Here is a 16,611-nt window from a genome sequence, read left to right as displayed (position 1 = left end):
TTGACTTTGAAAAAACTTACTTCAAACCTGAGTAATTCTCATGGAAATGTTTTTGCAGCTCTTCCAGTATTGGTTCGCTGTGGAGCGCGACAAACTGCTCACGGCAAATCTGTGTGGGAGAAATGAACATCAGAGACTATTTGCTTCAACTAAAAGAAATGAGATGAAAAGCCTCAAGACACCCTTGCCGACAGAAACAGAATATAAAATTGGTCATTTCTTGTAGATTAACACCTTACAGAATATCTCTCTCCACCGTATAGTAGTGGAGACACTCAACCTGAGCGTGACGGGTCTCTCGCCAAAAAACACAACAAAATTACAGTCCTCTGTGTTCCTCCGGCTAAAATTTGATTTCGTTATGTCCCCAATTAACGTTAAAGTCCGTTGAACTTACTCGATTCATTACACCCACATTGGCCGCATGCGTCCAGAAGCTATCGTGAACTGATGCAAACGTCGACCCAGACCGCTGACAATACAGCGCGGTCAGCATCATGTGGGTGGAGTCCAGGGAATGAACGAAGTTTGGCGGGAAAGCTCCGCGCTGTTTCCTTGTGTCTGGTGGAATGTCAGGTAGCCCTGTAGCTTGTAATAAGAGCCATTGAAGGTTGGTTCTTATGACATGTCTCACAGGTTTTCTGCAGTAGGGCTGTCTGACGTACAGGCCAAGAGGAGTGTACCAGTCGACATAATGACCGGACAAAGCGATCTGTGTGGCTGACGAAGCAAACCAGTTCTGTAAGAGAAAAGGTAAAACATTTCTTATAAACCAACAAGTTGAAATAATAATAATAAAAAAAAACAAGTGTAATAAATCGCTCTACCAATTACCCAATTTTTGTTGAACATCATATGTAGAACAAGAACAGTCCCAACAATTATTTTTCCCCACTTTTTTTTTTTTTCGGGGAGGGGGGGGGGGTGCGGTCAAAGGAGGAGCTTTTTGAGGGGGATGGGGGAGGGGATTCTTGCTTGATCAACAATGGAAAAAGAGGGACTGCTCGTTGCTCACTATAGCTTTTTATAATCGTGTTTATTCCACTAAACCTTGCCTGAATTCCTCTTGCAGCAGTGAACATCTCCCCGATGCTGGCAAAAACTTTGTTTACAAGATAATAAGAGCCCTTAAAAAGAACATTTCCCTCCACATCCAAGTCTTTCAGCTGTCGCTCAATCTGCAGCCGACCACCAATGAACGTGACACCATACACGATGGTCATCACAGTCTGCTTCACTACTTTACGGGTAACTTTCCCTTCAAGTTCCTTGGCGATTTCGTGACCGGCGGCTGCGTCACGCACTCGCGCTGCTTCCACAAGTTTGGCCACCTATACAGGAGTAACATAAGTCACACGTGAGCACACACAAAGTGCCAGCAAAGTTTATGAAAGCTCTAACTGATTCTTCATCATTCGGGCGATTGTGAAGGTACATTTGTATTACAGATGATTTACTCAGTACAAACTACACAGCTCAAGATCGAGAAGGATGGAAGCTCTCAGTCAAGGCCCTATGTTTCAGAAGGAACAAAGAGAAATAATTCAAGTAAGTCAGATTCTAGTTTTCAGTGTTCGTTTATAATTGACCGCCATAATTATTTAAAAAATAATAATAATGAAATAAACTAGCACGTAGGCACTCCCAGAATCTAGGAAACCTTGTTATAATAATATGAGGAATGTCGTAATTCTTAATTCTGTGAAAAGAACCCTAGTGGGTGACCATACAAATGAAATGCGTTAGCCGTACTGTTTATTACACTCAACAGTGTGGATTAAAGTCTTCGATGGAACTCCTAGCGTGGAATTATTTACAACTAAACTGTTGTAAAAGGCGGCACTACCTCAGAATCTGTGTATAAAAAATAAAGTATGACCATTCAAATGAGAGCGCTCAAGTAGTTTTACTTCTATTTTTTTGTTTTGTTTTTTGGTTCAATTTTTCGCATCTCTTTCAATTTTAGACAGGTAATTTGGAATGGTTGCCTTGGGAAATCTTCCTAGTCGTGGCGAATAAGTTCTCATATTATTGTACCTCTTCATACACATCTTGAGGTCTATCGGCAGGCATCAGGTTGACTTGTTTTGCACCATAACTGTCATGGCCCAGAGCGGCATAGTGCTGAAGGCCATTGCACGAGCCATCTTGGTGCACTGGCTGATGGGAAACAAATTGCGTGGGGTCTGGGGAGCGCATGGCGTCTGCAATCTCCATGCTAGTGGCCAGCGTTTGCCACGGGTCATCAGCTGTCTTCCACCAGTCTCGACCCTGCAAAAAAACATGTGGTCAATAAAAATGAGTTGTGCTTATATGAAGTATTTCGGTCGGAAATCAGACAACAACGAACCAATTAGAGCTCACAGCTAAACCGTGCAACCTGCAGAAAAGCGCAGGAAAATTCGGAAACCCGACTCACGATTCGTTTAAATTTTTCATCTGATTGGAGAAATCAACATGTTTGTGCTTAATGGTTAGAACATGTTGCACGAGCATTTTCAACCAGTCACCCAGCTCACAGGGAAACAAAGATTTCCATCGAGACAAACAAACAAACAAACAAAAAAAAACTAACTTACCGTCAAGGGATTATCAGCTGAATCCAGTATATCATCCATGATCTCGTTAGCGTAATTCAACCGCTCTTGCAAAGAAGATTTCTTCTTCGCCCCGTGTAATGTCACCAAGTGAATCTTCAGCCAATCAAGGCCCTTCTCGCCCAGTGGAACACCTTTGGCAAACTGAAGCATTCCTCGATTTAGATCGTCCCCTAAAAAGAGAAAATGTTGGCAAATTAATCAATTCATTCACTTGAGAAAAGACCCCGTGAGAGAAATCACTTTGTGCAGAGTTGCCACTTCAGGAGGACGCGACGACAAAATTCAGCTATACCACTTTCTTGAAAGAATGAGGTCTGTCCACAGAGATCGCAAGATCGCACGCCCAGCGAAATATTAACGCGGCGAGAAAAACAACTCATTTCCCAAAGGAAACTATGCCAACGTTGGGTCGCATGAAATAATTACTGCACAGACCCAGTCCTTACCGACATGAGCACAATGCGGTGGAATGGGATACACTCTTCCTCGGAAGTCCAAGTTGATTGGCAGCCAGAACACGTCATCACGAAAATGATTGGCTACAGAGAGTTTGTACAGGGCAGACATCCTTAGAGAGTACTGCTCTCGAGCCAGCTTCTTAGCCAATCGCCTCTCTCGGATTAGCTTGTTTTTCTCCTCTGCATCAGCTGACCTTCGAAATTACGCAGATAGGAAGAAAATTATTCACAAACACTAAAGCTCAAGAAGAATGTCAGAAGGAAGTACATTATGGTCATTGTCACCTGAATCAGTTTTGGCCAGCTCGAACTTTTCACTCACATGAGCGCCACAGTTCGAAATTAAATCAACCAAACAAAAACTTGTCACAAAATAAGGAAAAAAAACGAAAACAGCAGGGCTACTTAAAGTTACCACTTAATAGTTTTCACATGAATTGTCGCACACTAGTATGCCGTTACATTTAAAAGTTAAATTAAACCTTTTCAGTTGACTCAGATTGTAGAGGGTTGGCAATGGCTAACCAACGAAAAACCAAGTTAGTATTTGGGGCAGAAGAATCAGAGTAACAGAAAAAAATGGCGATAAGTAATTGTTTTGTTTTTTTTTGACACTTTTCTGTCGATCTCTTAGCAAACATTTTGGGCAATGAAAGAACCGACAAACACAGCCGCAATCAAACTGCAAACATTTGTTGTCTCTTAGAAACCACGAGATTCTCATCAGCAGTAACATAAAATACAAATAGAAACAAGTTAGGAGAATTGATCTTTTGAGTTAAGGACCGACTCTCACTTTAGTAATATTGAATCCACTTCTGGTTGTACAACAGGTCCTGGTATAGCTAAGTCTTCATTGCCGCCATTGTTAAACATGTGAACGGCAATGTCCAGGATTCTCTTGTTAGTTCTCCAGGCACACCCTCCAAGGAAGTTCAGCGAGTCAAATATGGCGACCAAGTCTTCTTTGTTAGTCTTACTTTCCAGTAGTTTGTCATATTGACCGTCTTCATCACCAGCACTGCGAATAAGCTCAACTGCAATTCAAAAACAAAAGTTCGATCTTTGTCGTTTAAACATATATGCACAACAATTGAGTCTGGGAACAAGAGACTTTCTTCCGTCAAAGTCTCATGTGATCTATAATACCTGACCGAGGTAATAGTTTTTCAGTAGGAATCAGGGCTGTCTTGTGAAGTCAGCAACTGACTATTACATGTATAATGACCGACATCTTGTGTATTACAGTTCTGTTTTCTTCACCGGGACTTCAATAATACTCCCTTCCAAGCACTCAATAAAAACCGCGGGAAAAAAAAAAAAAAAAAAAAAAAAAAAAGGAGAGAGGGGCTTGGTGCGAGGAGTGCTTTCGGACGTTGTGCGTCTCCTTTCTTTTTTTTTTCATGCGCCATTTTTCGCAGCAACACAACTAACTGAATGCCTGGAAAAGGCTAAAGCAATAACGTACGGCTAAACGAAAGCAACGTTTCCGTGCAACATATTGTAAAATTGTGGCGCATTTAACACGATCAGATATTTTGCCATTTGTGGCACCATGCAAAAGATGAGACGCCATATTGTCCCAGCAACATGCAGATGCCAAAAAGGGACACAGAGAGTCTGCACGAGAAAACTTACCCCTGGCTGCTGTAGTTTCTTAAGTGGCAAATGAACCGAAAACAATGTCATAATTAAAATATAAAGAGGAGTTACAGGGTTTCACTAAAAATGACATTGACACTTACAAGTAAATACTAAGGGATAAACAAGGTTATCAAACAATTCTCGCACCCGGTAATATAAGGTAGGCTCCATCCTTGGTTGCTCGCCAGGGACGTGGCGGTACCAACATCGGTACTGACGTTGTTTCCATGGAAATCTCTCCTTGTTTTGCCAGGTAGCCTTTGAATAACTTACAAACGATTGGGTGAGGCTTCAATATCCCAAACCTCTTGTCATTATTAAATTCGTAGGTGTGGTAAAATGCTGGCAGAATCTTCTCGGGGCCATCATTGAAGAGGTTCACATCAATGTGAGCTGACTTGAGGAAGCATTCCACCAGTAAGCAACCAAACTTAAAAGGAAAACGTTGTGTTGTTGTTAATGGGTCTAGGCTGTACTTTGCTAGGTGGTTCTTTCATATGGTCTTACAGAGAAACCATGTCGAGCTTTTCCTTCCAAGAGCAACATGTAAAGTTCCTTTCGTCAATTCTATTCACGTCTTCAGAGGAAGATTTAAAACATGGTTTGATCCAAAGGCTTGACTGTTGACTTTATTTATCAAGCCTGGTTTGAAATATGGCAGGCTATCTTAATTTGTATCATAAGCCATGGGCCGTCAAAGTTACGTGAACAGTCTTACAAAGATAGGTTTTTCTTCTTTCTCTTCAAGACTCGTAATTTACAACTCTCTCAGAATAGATGCCTTGCCTCTGTTTTACTATGAGCGGGTTAAAGAAAACTGAGTTTGTAAAATTATGCAAATTTCCAGAAATCAACTACTTATGATATACAGTGCCATTTATAAATTCTTGTGTACGTGCTATTTGAAGGCAGACAATAACCCAATCAACATGCAAGATTCATGCAGGTAGACTTATTTTAAAGATTATACTCATCAAGCAAAGTGTGGAAGCTACATGTAGAAACTTAAAAGTAAATAAAGTTTAAAACAAGGGAATATTATGTGAACTGTATGTTCATGCAACCCTTGTGGATCACAACTTTAATGGTACATACCACAACTTTTGTTGCCCAAGGCCAGTTTGGAACATCTTGCTGTAGTGAAGCGCCAAGGGGCAACATATCATCAAGCTCATTCCAGAACTCTCGCGCCATCTTTGTGGCCATAACTTTTTCATCCATTAAATATGAAAAGTAGTCCTGATATATGGCCTTCATCTGAAGCAAACAATGCTGTACATGTACATAGCAAATCTATAATATACAGTGCAGCCCGAAGGTATTTACCTATTTGCTGTAATTTTGCCTGTGCATAATTATAATTAGCAATGCCTCTTCTTGTCTCCTGTTAGAGTGCCTTTTAATAATTAGCTGCAATGTTCAGGTCAAGTTCATATAAATTGACGTTGAGGGAATTTATTTGTCACAGTAAGTGTACTGCTTAAGGCTGGTTTTCACTAGCACATAAGTATAAGCATAACCCAACATACACGGATCCAGTAATAATTGGCACCCTTTGTTAGGAATTCTCCTAACAAAAGGTGCTAATTATCAACATCTTATGCTTATGTTCTAGTGAAAACCAGCCTTAACATTTCAAATCAACTATTTACTGTACCAGGAGATGTACTGTAGCTGGGCACTTGATCTTTTAACCATACTGTCAAAAATATTTATCAGGTCTTCTTATAGTGCCACTTACAGTACCATGTACATGTTCTGAGAATATTACTCATTCTTAAAAAATTTCCTATCAAGTTCACTAAACTGTTCACTGAAAATTTCACATCTTGCTGCTGATGATTAATTAATATGCAACTTAATGTCAGATTGCATTACCATGTAAATGTACCTTGTCTAACATCCCTGACTGCACTCTGTGTTTCACAATGTACTTCAGGTTAAGCACAGAGCCCAGCTCTCCACTAATGCCATACAAAGGAACTCCTTCAATACGTCCCTTGACATAAAACACAATGGTGTCCAACATTATGTCAGCGAGCTCATCATGTTCAAAGATTTGAAAAAGGGAAGCATATCTGGGATGCAAGGTGTCTCCTGTGAAAAAGAAATCAACAGATGTACATTGTTACCAAATTACCATTAACGAATGCAGGGTGATCAACTTTGAGAAAGATAGTTTTTTTACCATTTCATCAGACTTGTACAGTACATGCACATGTTGTGGGCCAATTTGTTCTTTGGGTCAGAATGATTCCAACCTAACTTGTACTAAAGTGAAAGGGTGAGTCTCGGATCAATAACTTATCACACCGAAAAAATATGATTTCCAAGAGTAAATTTGCAACGATTGCTTGCGCAGCCTAGTGGAGATGTAGGTGGACTACAGAGTCAGATCGGGAGTTCAAATCAAGGTGAGTTTACATTATTTTAAGACTGGGCTTCCTGCGAAGTAGCTTTTTATTTGAGTGGAGTTGGCATGATAATAAAGAATCATATTACATAATAAAGAGTAAAGAACTACATTTACCTTGTGCATTCTTGGTTTTAAACATGTCCTTCTCGAAGCTTTTAATCAGAGCTTCTTTCCACTTGCTGCGACACTCCAAAAACATTTCCTTGAGTCTTTTGTTCTCTGTGTCCTCTTCTTTGCTGACTTCAATTGACAGGATGGGTGTAAATCCTGACAGTTCCCTTGAAATTTGCTCTTCAAAAAGTTCCAACAGTATGGATTCATCAAATTCTCTTTCAAGTTTTCCAGGAACACTCTTCAATTTAATATCTACGTTCTCCCTGTTAGCATACCATTCCTTTAACAGAGATGGGTAGCTGATTTCACTCTGTGATTCACTTGTAATCCTTGGTTTGTAATGAGGATATACAAGTTTAAGTGCATTAGCAACTCCCTTGGCCTGGCTTTCTGTCAAACAGCATTTGTGAAAAATGTGGTTGACATCAAATTGCTGTGGAAAAATAAAAAAAGAATGTTGACTCAGTTACTATTAAATGTCCATGTAGAGCAGTTTTCAATTTAGAGTCAAAAACTTCAACCAATTAAGGATGGTGCCTACTATAATTGTTAATGTGCACACGTTTTGTGCATCACACACGGCATGGTTTAACCACCACGCACACGCTGGGGTTGACATTGACGAAATCAACTACGATACAATGTACGCGACAAAAATGACAGCTAAATTTTCCTGCTGTGACTAAATCAAGTTTAATGCACATGTACAAAAACCAGGAATACCGGAATAGCAGCCTATCGCTAACCACTAACTGTTACACTGTAAAAACTAGCTGTTATCTGTCGAAAATTATACTTAAATCCCACTGTAAACATGTACCTGCAGATGGCGTAGTGCACGTGCAAAACAAGTACGAGAGGTACAAATGTTTACTCACTGGGGAGGTGACAGGAAAAAATGTAACGGGCACTGTAAAAGTTTTCAAAACAAGGAATAACTTTTAAAAACACATGGTTACCCCCACATTTTACGTTATGAAATGGAAGTGGCAAGCCTATTAAACACGTTTAGTTTCTGGTTGTGAGGAAAAGCTATTTAGACTCACTCCTCTGCATTTTAACTGAACCAGAGGAAGGCTGACAGAGATGCTTAAAGCACTGTGCAATGATTTTATCATTAAAAACATAGCAAAAATGTTTTTTATGTTTACTTACACCAAATAGTTCTAAGATCTTTATTTAAATGTTTTTGCTTTTCTGTATGTAATGGCGAATTCTGCGGAAATTTGTGAAGAAATATCCTTTCCTTTCATTCAGAAAAATGCTGATGTCAGCATTTTTGCTGGGATTCAAGGCTAATTATCTTGAAAAGATGCATGGCTACCCCCATTTTTCTTTGTGGATTCCAATAGCCCTAGCAAAGATCGACTTTCTCCGCATGGTCCTAACCTGACGCAAAAACCTTTGTAATTAGTAGGCACCGTCCTTAAAGTACATGTAATCACTCTGGCCAATCACAAAGGATACAGACAATACAGTGAACCAATCAAAACTCGGAGCAAATACATGTACATATGACTGTACATGTAGCCTATACTACATGTAGGTGTACTGTTAAATGATTGGGTACCTCTCAATTGATTTAAAATCCCATCCAGGGAGAAGGAGCTACTGCTCTGCCTGTTCCAATGTGTATGCTTCAGAAGCATGGACAAGCTGCTGGCAGGGGGAATGGCTGGTCACTTTGACCAGAGGAAAAAACAAGGTATTTACTTGTAGGCCTCAAGTTGACATTATAGTAGCTTTGACAGGAGGATCTGTGAAAAGCTTGTGTAAATTCCAAGCTGGTGATCCCATAAACAGACTCGGTGTTTTCTGAAATCCATGGCCAGGAGGGCTGTTTACAATCAGTTTTAAGCTACAACATTAAACTGACCTTCTCCTTCATTTCATGGATAACATTCTGCACACCATTCACATCCTTGTACTTTCCATAGCCATGGAGTAATGCAGCATATGTTCCCATATCGGGTTCTAGTCCCTCGTTTTGCAGCAAATTGAAAACCAACTTTACGCTCATCAAGTTTCCTTTCTGAGCCCATCCATGAAGCAGCTTGTTAAATGCACTAACTTCAAACTGTTTCCCCTTTCTTAGGTATCTGTTAAACAGCCTCTCTGCTTCATTCGGCTGGGAAGTGAAACAAAACAGCACCTGTTATTAGCATATTGTGGCCATTTTTGGGACATGTTACTTTATAATAATTTATTTATTTACAGCAAAATACATGTACTATGCACTCAAACGTATACTGTAAGAGCATGGTTTGGTACAGTTACTGTAGTTGGGGAACTGCGCCTGTGATATGGAGGATCCATCTTGCCTCCACCAATCAATGCAAGGCTACATCATTCTACATGTAGTTTGAAAAAAAAAAACACAAGAAAAAAGATTGCACAATAGCAAAGAATATGTCTTTGAGAAATTTCTCCTCATACTACAATGCAGGGGTTCTAAGGGCAGTCGCACTGGGCAAATTGACTGGCTGTGAGGATGATTTTGCCCACCTAGTTTGACCTTCCAGAGGAGAGTTTTTCTTATAAAGAAGTTCAGTTCAAAACGTTTTGCCTCCCTGTGAAAACCAGTTGCCCTCCTGAAAATGCTAATGAAACCCCTGACAAAGATAATTTAAAACTTACTTTTCCAAGGTAAAGATAAGCATCTATTTCAGCCAAAGTTTCTTCTTTAAACAATCGTCCACCTGGAGTACCATCTTTAAATGACCTGTCCTTAAAATGTTGTTCAGGTTCACTCTCACTATGACTCTCTACTTTTGACTGCAAAGTGGGATCTTCAACATTTTCCACTTCCACATCAGCTGAGTCAATCACATGAGTGTCCTTAAATTCAAAGTCTCCTTGTAGATCTTCATCTGCTTCAATTAGGACAGCGTCAGGAGTAAAATGCAATGGGTGTGCCTCATCATTATCAAGAGATTCAATTGCTGGCGAGGTCCCTGCAGCCTTAGAAAATGTGTTGTCTGAATTTTGCTGTCTACTACGATCTTTCCATGTGTTTCCACCTTTAGTATCTGGATTTATTTGTTCAGTTTGTATTTTAGCATCAGTTGCAGCATACTTGGCAGTCGAACTCTGTTTTTTATCAATATTGTGTACAATATTCTCCTGGTCCTTAATGGCATTTCCATCCTTTATTGCTTCAACAGCTTTAGCACTACTTTTTCGCTTTTTGTTCTTGTTATTTGCTGTTGATTTGCTTTGCTTTGCTTTTTTCTTTTTGCTTGCAGCTAAATCCTGTTGCTTGCTTGCAGTATTATCAACTTCATTTGAGTTTGTGTCTTTTACAGCTTCACCAGTCTTTGCCTTCTTTTTGTCCTTTTTCTTTTTGCTTTGCTTTGTTTTGTTTTTTGTTTTTTGCCCTGATGTTGCCTTTCCTCCTTCAGCTGAAGACTCATCTTTTGCAACTGATTCAACAACTTTTTGTTGAAGAGGAACAGCTTGAGTAGTAAACAAGAAGGTGGGTGGTCGATTGCTCAATCTTGGCCTTACAAAGGAGAATGTACATTTAGCTGCAAAAAAACATATAGAAGACAAACATGATTACAACAAAATTAAGAATGGGGAAAAAGTTGCAAACTCTCCACTTTTCATCTCCACCCAACCTTTCCCCCAAACAACCTCAATCTCCATGGAAGGACAGATTCAGACACCCTAGATTTTTGTTGTCAGCATCCTTGGATCCTTGGGGTTTGTATCTGGGAGGGGGGGGGGGGGAGGAGAGGGGGGTTACAATTTTGTCAGTTTCCTTGAAAAATATTAAAAGGCCCTATGCCAGAGGTTGCCCTCCTTGAGGTTGCCCTCCAAAGAAGGGGTGCAGATAAAAAATGGAATGTCCAAATAACATTGTGCATGGAAAGAAGGTAGCAGTCTGTGGCATCATATGCAGCACTAGTACTCGGAGCAAAACATTTCCATAAGTTGCCTTTTAGTGACTCCATCCTTGTGTAAAGCCGTGTTAAGTGGTCACAATAATTACCAGAGTTGCCAAAGACACCTCATTACATTAACTGAAGGTGGCCAGAAACCACTGACCACCGTGAAAGGAACTGTGGGAGAAGGAACTCTCTATAGCCCTGATGGTATACAGCTGTGTTCCCTTTGATGGACTTCAGAACGTTTAAGTCCTGAAGTATTTGCTCCAAAACAGAAATAAAACATTGCTGAAATTCAAGCCTTTTTTAAAAAGCTTTACGTAACATTTCAGCACGCACGTGCAAAGTTCTATCCATGTGATTTTCAAGTCCAAATTTTGTTTTGTCTAGTTTAACTCCCGCGATCTCTGAACATTTGACCATGCTTCATCACAATCAAATTTGCATCATCAAGCGCTGATTTGACCGACATAAACACGTTCACCATGCAAAGCGTTTACAGTTACTAGTCTTCAGTAAGCCTCATACAGCTGACGCACATTAGCATCGAAAACATATTTTGGATCCCCATTCATGTCTTACCTGGACACACAGGCTGGTTCTGTAGAGACCGGTGTAGTGTGCAAGAACTATAAAAACTTCTCCTTGTCACTAAACGTTGTAAGGAATAAGTAACACCTTCGAAAACTGCCTGCTGTCGACGACAAATCTGCAAAAAAGCCATGTTTATCCGCCATTTTCTATTTGCGTCTGCAGTTTAAAGTACAGCGGTATGCCATGGATATGCCATGGCCATGAGAGGCAATGAGAGTCTGGTTCCAAGTTCCAGGTGTCGTTTCCAAGTTGTTGAGCGCGTTCAGCGAGGAGACCTGGACCACGGGTGAAAGAGGGGTTGCGTACGATTGTGGAGTAATACTGAGGAAAGGAAAAGGTCACCCTTGCCATATCGATAAGCAATAAAAATTTCGAAGACTTGTTACCTTCAAAAAACGTTTTAAAATTTCACCTTTACGAGTGGGCCAAGAACTGCATGCAATATGCATTTAAACCCCTTTGCAGCTTCCATTGACGCAAAAGTGTCAGCTTTGAAAACGCTGGCTTTCGTTCCTTTAACAGACACCGAAAACACGTCGCTCTGTTAACAGCTTTTTATAGCGTTGTATTGCTAAGCCTTCTGTTTTCAAAGTCACGAACTTTGTAAGAAGACGTCTTCTCTCACGCCACTCAGGCTTTGCGCAGTTTAATAAACTTTGCGCTAACCACCGTCGATTCAGTGGTATTTAGGCTAACCGGAGCGCTATTTAGGCTAACCTGAGCGCTATTCAGGCTAACCGGGGTGCCATTTCGCCATTTCGTGTTTTAAACACGCCCTCAGATCAAAGGAACGCTTACCCGCTCGATCTGCCCTCATTTGCCCGACGGGTCGTTCGGGGCGAGGCGCTAAGATACCCCACACAACATTCTTATGCTATGTCGCCGCTCATGAAGATTTTTATTTTCCACAGATACTTCCACTACAAGATATCTTTAAACGCACCCATGACACATAAAATGAGAGAAACCATTTGTATTTTAAGCATGTTTACAACTCCCAACGTTCTTGATATACAAACACGTATACATTTATATAGGTACAGTTTATTTATACTAACACATACAAGGGAGTAAGCATCTGTTCCACTCTCGACTGCTATTAATTGTTCTCTTTCTGTTATTAAGACTTGTTGCTCTTCGCACCCAGTGATACGAATCTGATTCTGAGTTGAATTTCTATCCTGACACTACGGTAAAAATAAACTTAACAACTAAAGACGCAAATTATTGGAAACAGACTGGGCCGAGCGTGTATCTGATTGGCTGCTGGTGTGTGGTAGACATGTCTTTCAAAGGAAGTAATTCCTTCTTGGTGACGGAGTGCACTTGGTTCTGGCCGGTCTGAAAAAAAGCAAAAACAGTGTTAAACTGAGAACAAAGCTTCAATTTCCCGTTAAATACTGTCAGGTCTACCAACTAAAGCTCAGTTTTCACAATGACATAAGCACAAGTACAGGCATAACAATATTGAGGACGCCCACCGTCAACACAAGCATAAACACCCAGGCATCCGCAGAATAGATACTTGTCTTATTTTCGGTTCCATGAATCCTCGATACAGTAAAACAAGATGGCGGACTTTCGCTTATGCTTATGTTTATGCTTACAGAAGCGCGTTCTCACTTGACAGAAACATAAACACAAGCAAAAGAACGACAAAGACTTCTGTTCTACTTCAGCTTGTGTTGTGCCCGTCCTCACTAGCGTGTGCTTGTGCTGTTGGCGTTCTTACTACCGGTATGCTTATGCTTGTGCTCATGTCGGAGTGAGAACCAGGCTTAACAGATTCTTTAGGCCGTTGAAGTTGACGAGTCTCTTTCAAGGCCATTCTTTGAACTGTCACGTAGCGCTTCTTCGGGAAGCAAAGTTGAAGCCGAGGGAAGCGTTGCGCGACCACACAAAAAAGGGCTGCGAAGGACATTTAAAATCTCCATAAAGCATTCCATTTTTTCATGACTACGGTGTACTTGCGAAAAGTGACATAAAAAAAAAACCCGGAATATTCTCTCTGTAGTTAGATTTCTCTTGAGGTTTGTTTTGGGAGCTGTCACAGGTCGTGAGAAAACTTGATAAACAGGATCCTAGCACGCGCTTTACAGAGAAGGATGTTCGGTGCGCGCATAAAAAGTTAAACGACCAAATTAGCTGGTCTACATTAACACATATATGTCTTGGAATGTTAGGAAAAAAAAACTAAGAACAACATCAACATATATCCTGCAAAACCAATATGACTCTCTAATTAAACGAAGAAGTCCTGCTTTCTCAACATCGCAGCCTATCTTCTGTTAGCCTTGTCTGTAGATGGAATACAGGTTATCTTACCTTACACTGAGGATGAGAAGAGGAAATCTTTTGTCCGTTAAAACTAGATATGGTCAGGTCGAAGGCATTGTCGAGGCATTCGTGTGAGACGTCTTGGACACCTTCTTTGCTCAGTAGACGAAGGAACTTGAACTGTGTTGGACTTACGTCGTAAGAGAACTGCAACAAAACAGAACCGATTAATGAATAGTCAAGCGGGCAAACGTTTCAAGACAAGCCTTCCAGGGCCCAGGTCAAACGTCCAACTTCGGTGCTTTCACTACTTGGCTAAAAGAAGTAAATGGCATATTTCCACTTTTGCTGTTTATGGGTACTGGGAAATTGTGCCTATTGTTTGGCCGCAAGCAAAATACGGTCTCGAAGTAACTTTGTTCTAGTGAAATACAGTGCCAAAGAATACACTCCTCAGTTCTGAATTAAAGATTCTCAGAACTCATCTTTGAAGTTACCCAGTAATATGACGTCGCTGTTTCAGTCATCAGGGAATTGTTCTTTGAGAGTAGAGGTCTCGGGCGGTAAATTCTGAAGTTATAACTACTCTGTTGATCAGTCGAGAATCGAAAATAACGGTAAAATATCAAAATACCTTGACCTTGTCCTTTAATTTGTCATCCTAAAATAAAATACAACAGAAATGTCACTCCTGGTTTCGAAATAGTGAATTTGGAGCCACATAAGTTTATTAAGTTCCTTTAGTTAGTTTATCATTAATGAAGCTAGTTGTACATGTAGCTAAGTGCATCGACCAATATAAACATTTAACAAGGCTTTATGAGTGTGAGTACAAACCACGGAGCAACAGCAGTAGAAGGTATGAGGAAGAAAAAAAAAAGGAATTAAAAAAATGTGAATCAGACTTGCTCACTGTCGTTTAAGTTTGCTTTTACTACCATCTGGCAGTTTTACTACGAAGAAAACTAAGACTTCAAATCAAAGACACAATATACGATTCCATAATTTATCACTCAGTAGAGCAGTTTTTCAGTAATTGCCTCATCAGGAGGCAGCCTGGTCTTGTGGTTAGGGCGCTGGATTTGTAATCCGGAGGTCCCGAATTCAAATCCTCCTCCGTGCCATTGGATGGATCTGTGTTTGGTGGTCCCAGATTCAACTCCTGCACGCTTTGCAAATAGCCAACTGGTCAGCCTCCCGCCAGTTGGGATTTTTAACAAGTTTCTGCTCAATTCACAATGTTTGTTTGCTTATTGCAGTGTCCACAATTAGTACAGTGGTGCTAAACACTGACACTTAAAGAAAGTGATCTATATATTTATTAATTCTCTTTTTTTTTATCTCAAAAAAAATGTGTTGGTTTTCGTTTTCCATTTGTTGGACCTCGATAGCTGGATAAAAACGCGCTTCGTCTTGAGCATTCAGAGCAAATTCGGCAACCTGTAGAAAACACCACACTTAACAGCGCGAATCGCGGAGTCATGGACACAAACGATGAACGACGCATGGGATCTTTGCAAGGGCAAGGGCCGATTTGCGTTCGGTCCTTTCGGTGATCCAGTAGGAAGGAACCCAACAGGAGATTCTGAGATAAACGTTACCTGTTGTTGGTTTGGATATACACAAGTTTGTCCTCCAGAGGAGAACTTGCACTCAGCTTGGAAAGCATCTTCTGCGCATCCTCCGTTAGGATCAAGCCAGTATTTGCCTGAAATACAAGTAACACTTGCTAGCGTAGTTTTCATTACGATCCCTGGAAACTGACCGACATTACTGCCAGTAATACAGTGTGGATCATAGGTATTAGCACTTAAGCCCGGCTGTACATTTACAGATGGCTTTGTATGGATGGAAGGACGGGAAGGTATTACTACCAGAAAAAAGATAAACTAGATGGGAAAACAATGGCTGTGGGCCAACTGAGGGAACCGCTCGGTAATTTCCGTAAGCGTCGTCTAACAGTTGAACGATTTGTATGCCATTTTACTCAATATTTTTTGTAGATCTTACTGTACAGAAATTACCACTTGCTTCGCTTCAGAGTGAAGATGCTAGATTCACGACTACCAAATTTCAAGTCACTGCCACGAAAACTTGGCCACCCTTGTCCCTTTATCTAGCAAAAGAACTGAAGCGTTTAGTATGTGTGCTTGAATGTGATTGGTTCTTACCGTCAGGTAACGTGCTATTGAGAAGCATAATTTCTTTACAGGTCCTTGCTGAACTACTCATTGCACCACCAAGGGGTGTTTCCAGGTTTTTAAGCATCTTGAGGACTTCCAAAACACCAATAGTGAGCTCTACAAACTGATAACAGGTAAATAATCAATGTATGTACCTAGGATGATACGACGGTACCACTTGATGCATACTCGAGGCAAATGTTATCAGATTCTAGTCACTAAAGTGTTTTTTTTGGTAAAGGTATTAATCCGGGAGGACTAGTGAATTCGAAGTATTTGCAATAGGGTAAATATTTAAAAGCTTATGTCAAACCATTTCGGCTCGCGTAACTTGGTTCAATCGGTAAACATCACTGAAAGATTCGGAGGCATTTCGGATCACCTTTCGATATCCACAAGACCGCTCGGGAGATCTTCGTGTTCGGAAACGTTCAT

General features: G+C 40.6%; 2 protein-coding genes across 3 annotated transcripts in view; both read right to left on the bottom strand.

The window, feature by feature from the left end:
* LOC145488423 (DNA-directed RNA polymerase, mitochondrial-like) overlaps nt 1-11,966 on the bottom strand; it is a 14,949-nt gene extending 2,983 nt beyond the window's left edge. Inside the window, exons 1-14 of the mRNA XM_081467293.1 lie at nt 11,705-11,966; nt 9,870-10,759; nt 9,109-9,360; nt 7,233-7,665; nt 6,594-6,799; nt 5,798-5,959; nt 4,850-5,132; nt 3,855-4,095; nt 3,047-3,252; nt 2,580-2,770; nt 2,038-2,271; nt 1,056-1,331; nt 398-739; nt 21-109 (exon numbers count right to left, since the gene is read on the bottom strand). Coding sequence (XP_081323419.1) covers nt 21-109; nt 398-739; nt 1,056-1,331; nt 2,038-2,271; nt 2,580-2,770; nt 3,047-3,252; nt 3,855-4,095; nt 4,850-5,132; nt 5,798-5,959; nt 6,594-6,799; nt 7,233-7,665; nt 9,109-9,360; nt 9,870-10,759; nt 11,705-11,846 — 3,947 coding nt within the window. The 5' untranslated portion in view covers nt 11,847-11,966. The remainder of the gene's footprint in view (nt 1-20; nt 110-397; nt 740-1,055; nt 1,332-2,037; nt 2,272-2,579; nt 2,771-3,046; nt 3,253-3,854; nt 4,096-4,849; nt 5,133-5,797; nt 5,960-6,593; nt 6,800-7,232; nt 7,666-9,108; nt 9,361-9,869; nt 10,760-11,704) is intronic.
* A 435-nt stretch (nt 11,967-12,401) lies between these two features.
* LOC145488412 (uncharacterized) overlaps nt 12,402-16,611 on the bottom strand; it is a 52,936-nt gene continuing 48,726 nt past the window's right edge. Inside the window, exons 62-66 of one of the 2 annotated variants that reach the window (XM_081467281.1) lie at nt 16,165-16,300; nt 15,595-15,701; nt 14,628-14,654; nt 14,042-14,200; nt 12,402-13,057 (exon numbers count right to left, since the gene is read on the bottom strand). In XM_081467281.1, the coding sequence (XP_081323407.1) occupies nt 12,941-13,057; nt 14,042-14,200; nt 14,628-14,654; nt 15,595-15,701; nt 16,165-16,300 (546 nt within the window). In that variant the 3' untranslated portion in view covers nt 12,402-12,940. The remainder of the gene's footprint in view (nt 13,058-14,041; nt 14,201-14,627; nt 14,655-15,594; nt 15,702-16,164; nt 16,301-16,611) is intronic. The other variant, XM_081467271.1, reaches the window with a different exon arrangement.

Source organism: Orbicella franksi, chromosome 1, assembly GCF_964199315.1.
Source record: "Orbicella franksi chromosome 1, jaOrbFran1.1, whole genome shotgun sequence".
NCBI lineage: Eukaryota > Metazoa > Cnidaria > Anthozoa > Scleractinia > Merulinidae > Orbicella > Orbicella franksi.
The sequence above is the reverse complement of the archived record's forward strand: the minus strand, read 5'-3'. Positions and strand labels throughout refer to the sequence as shown.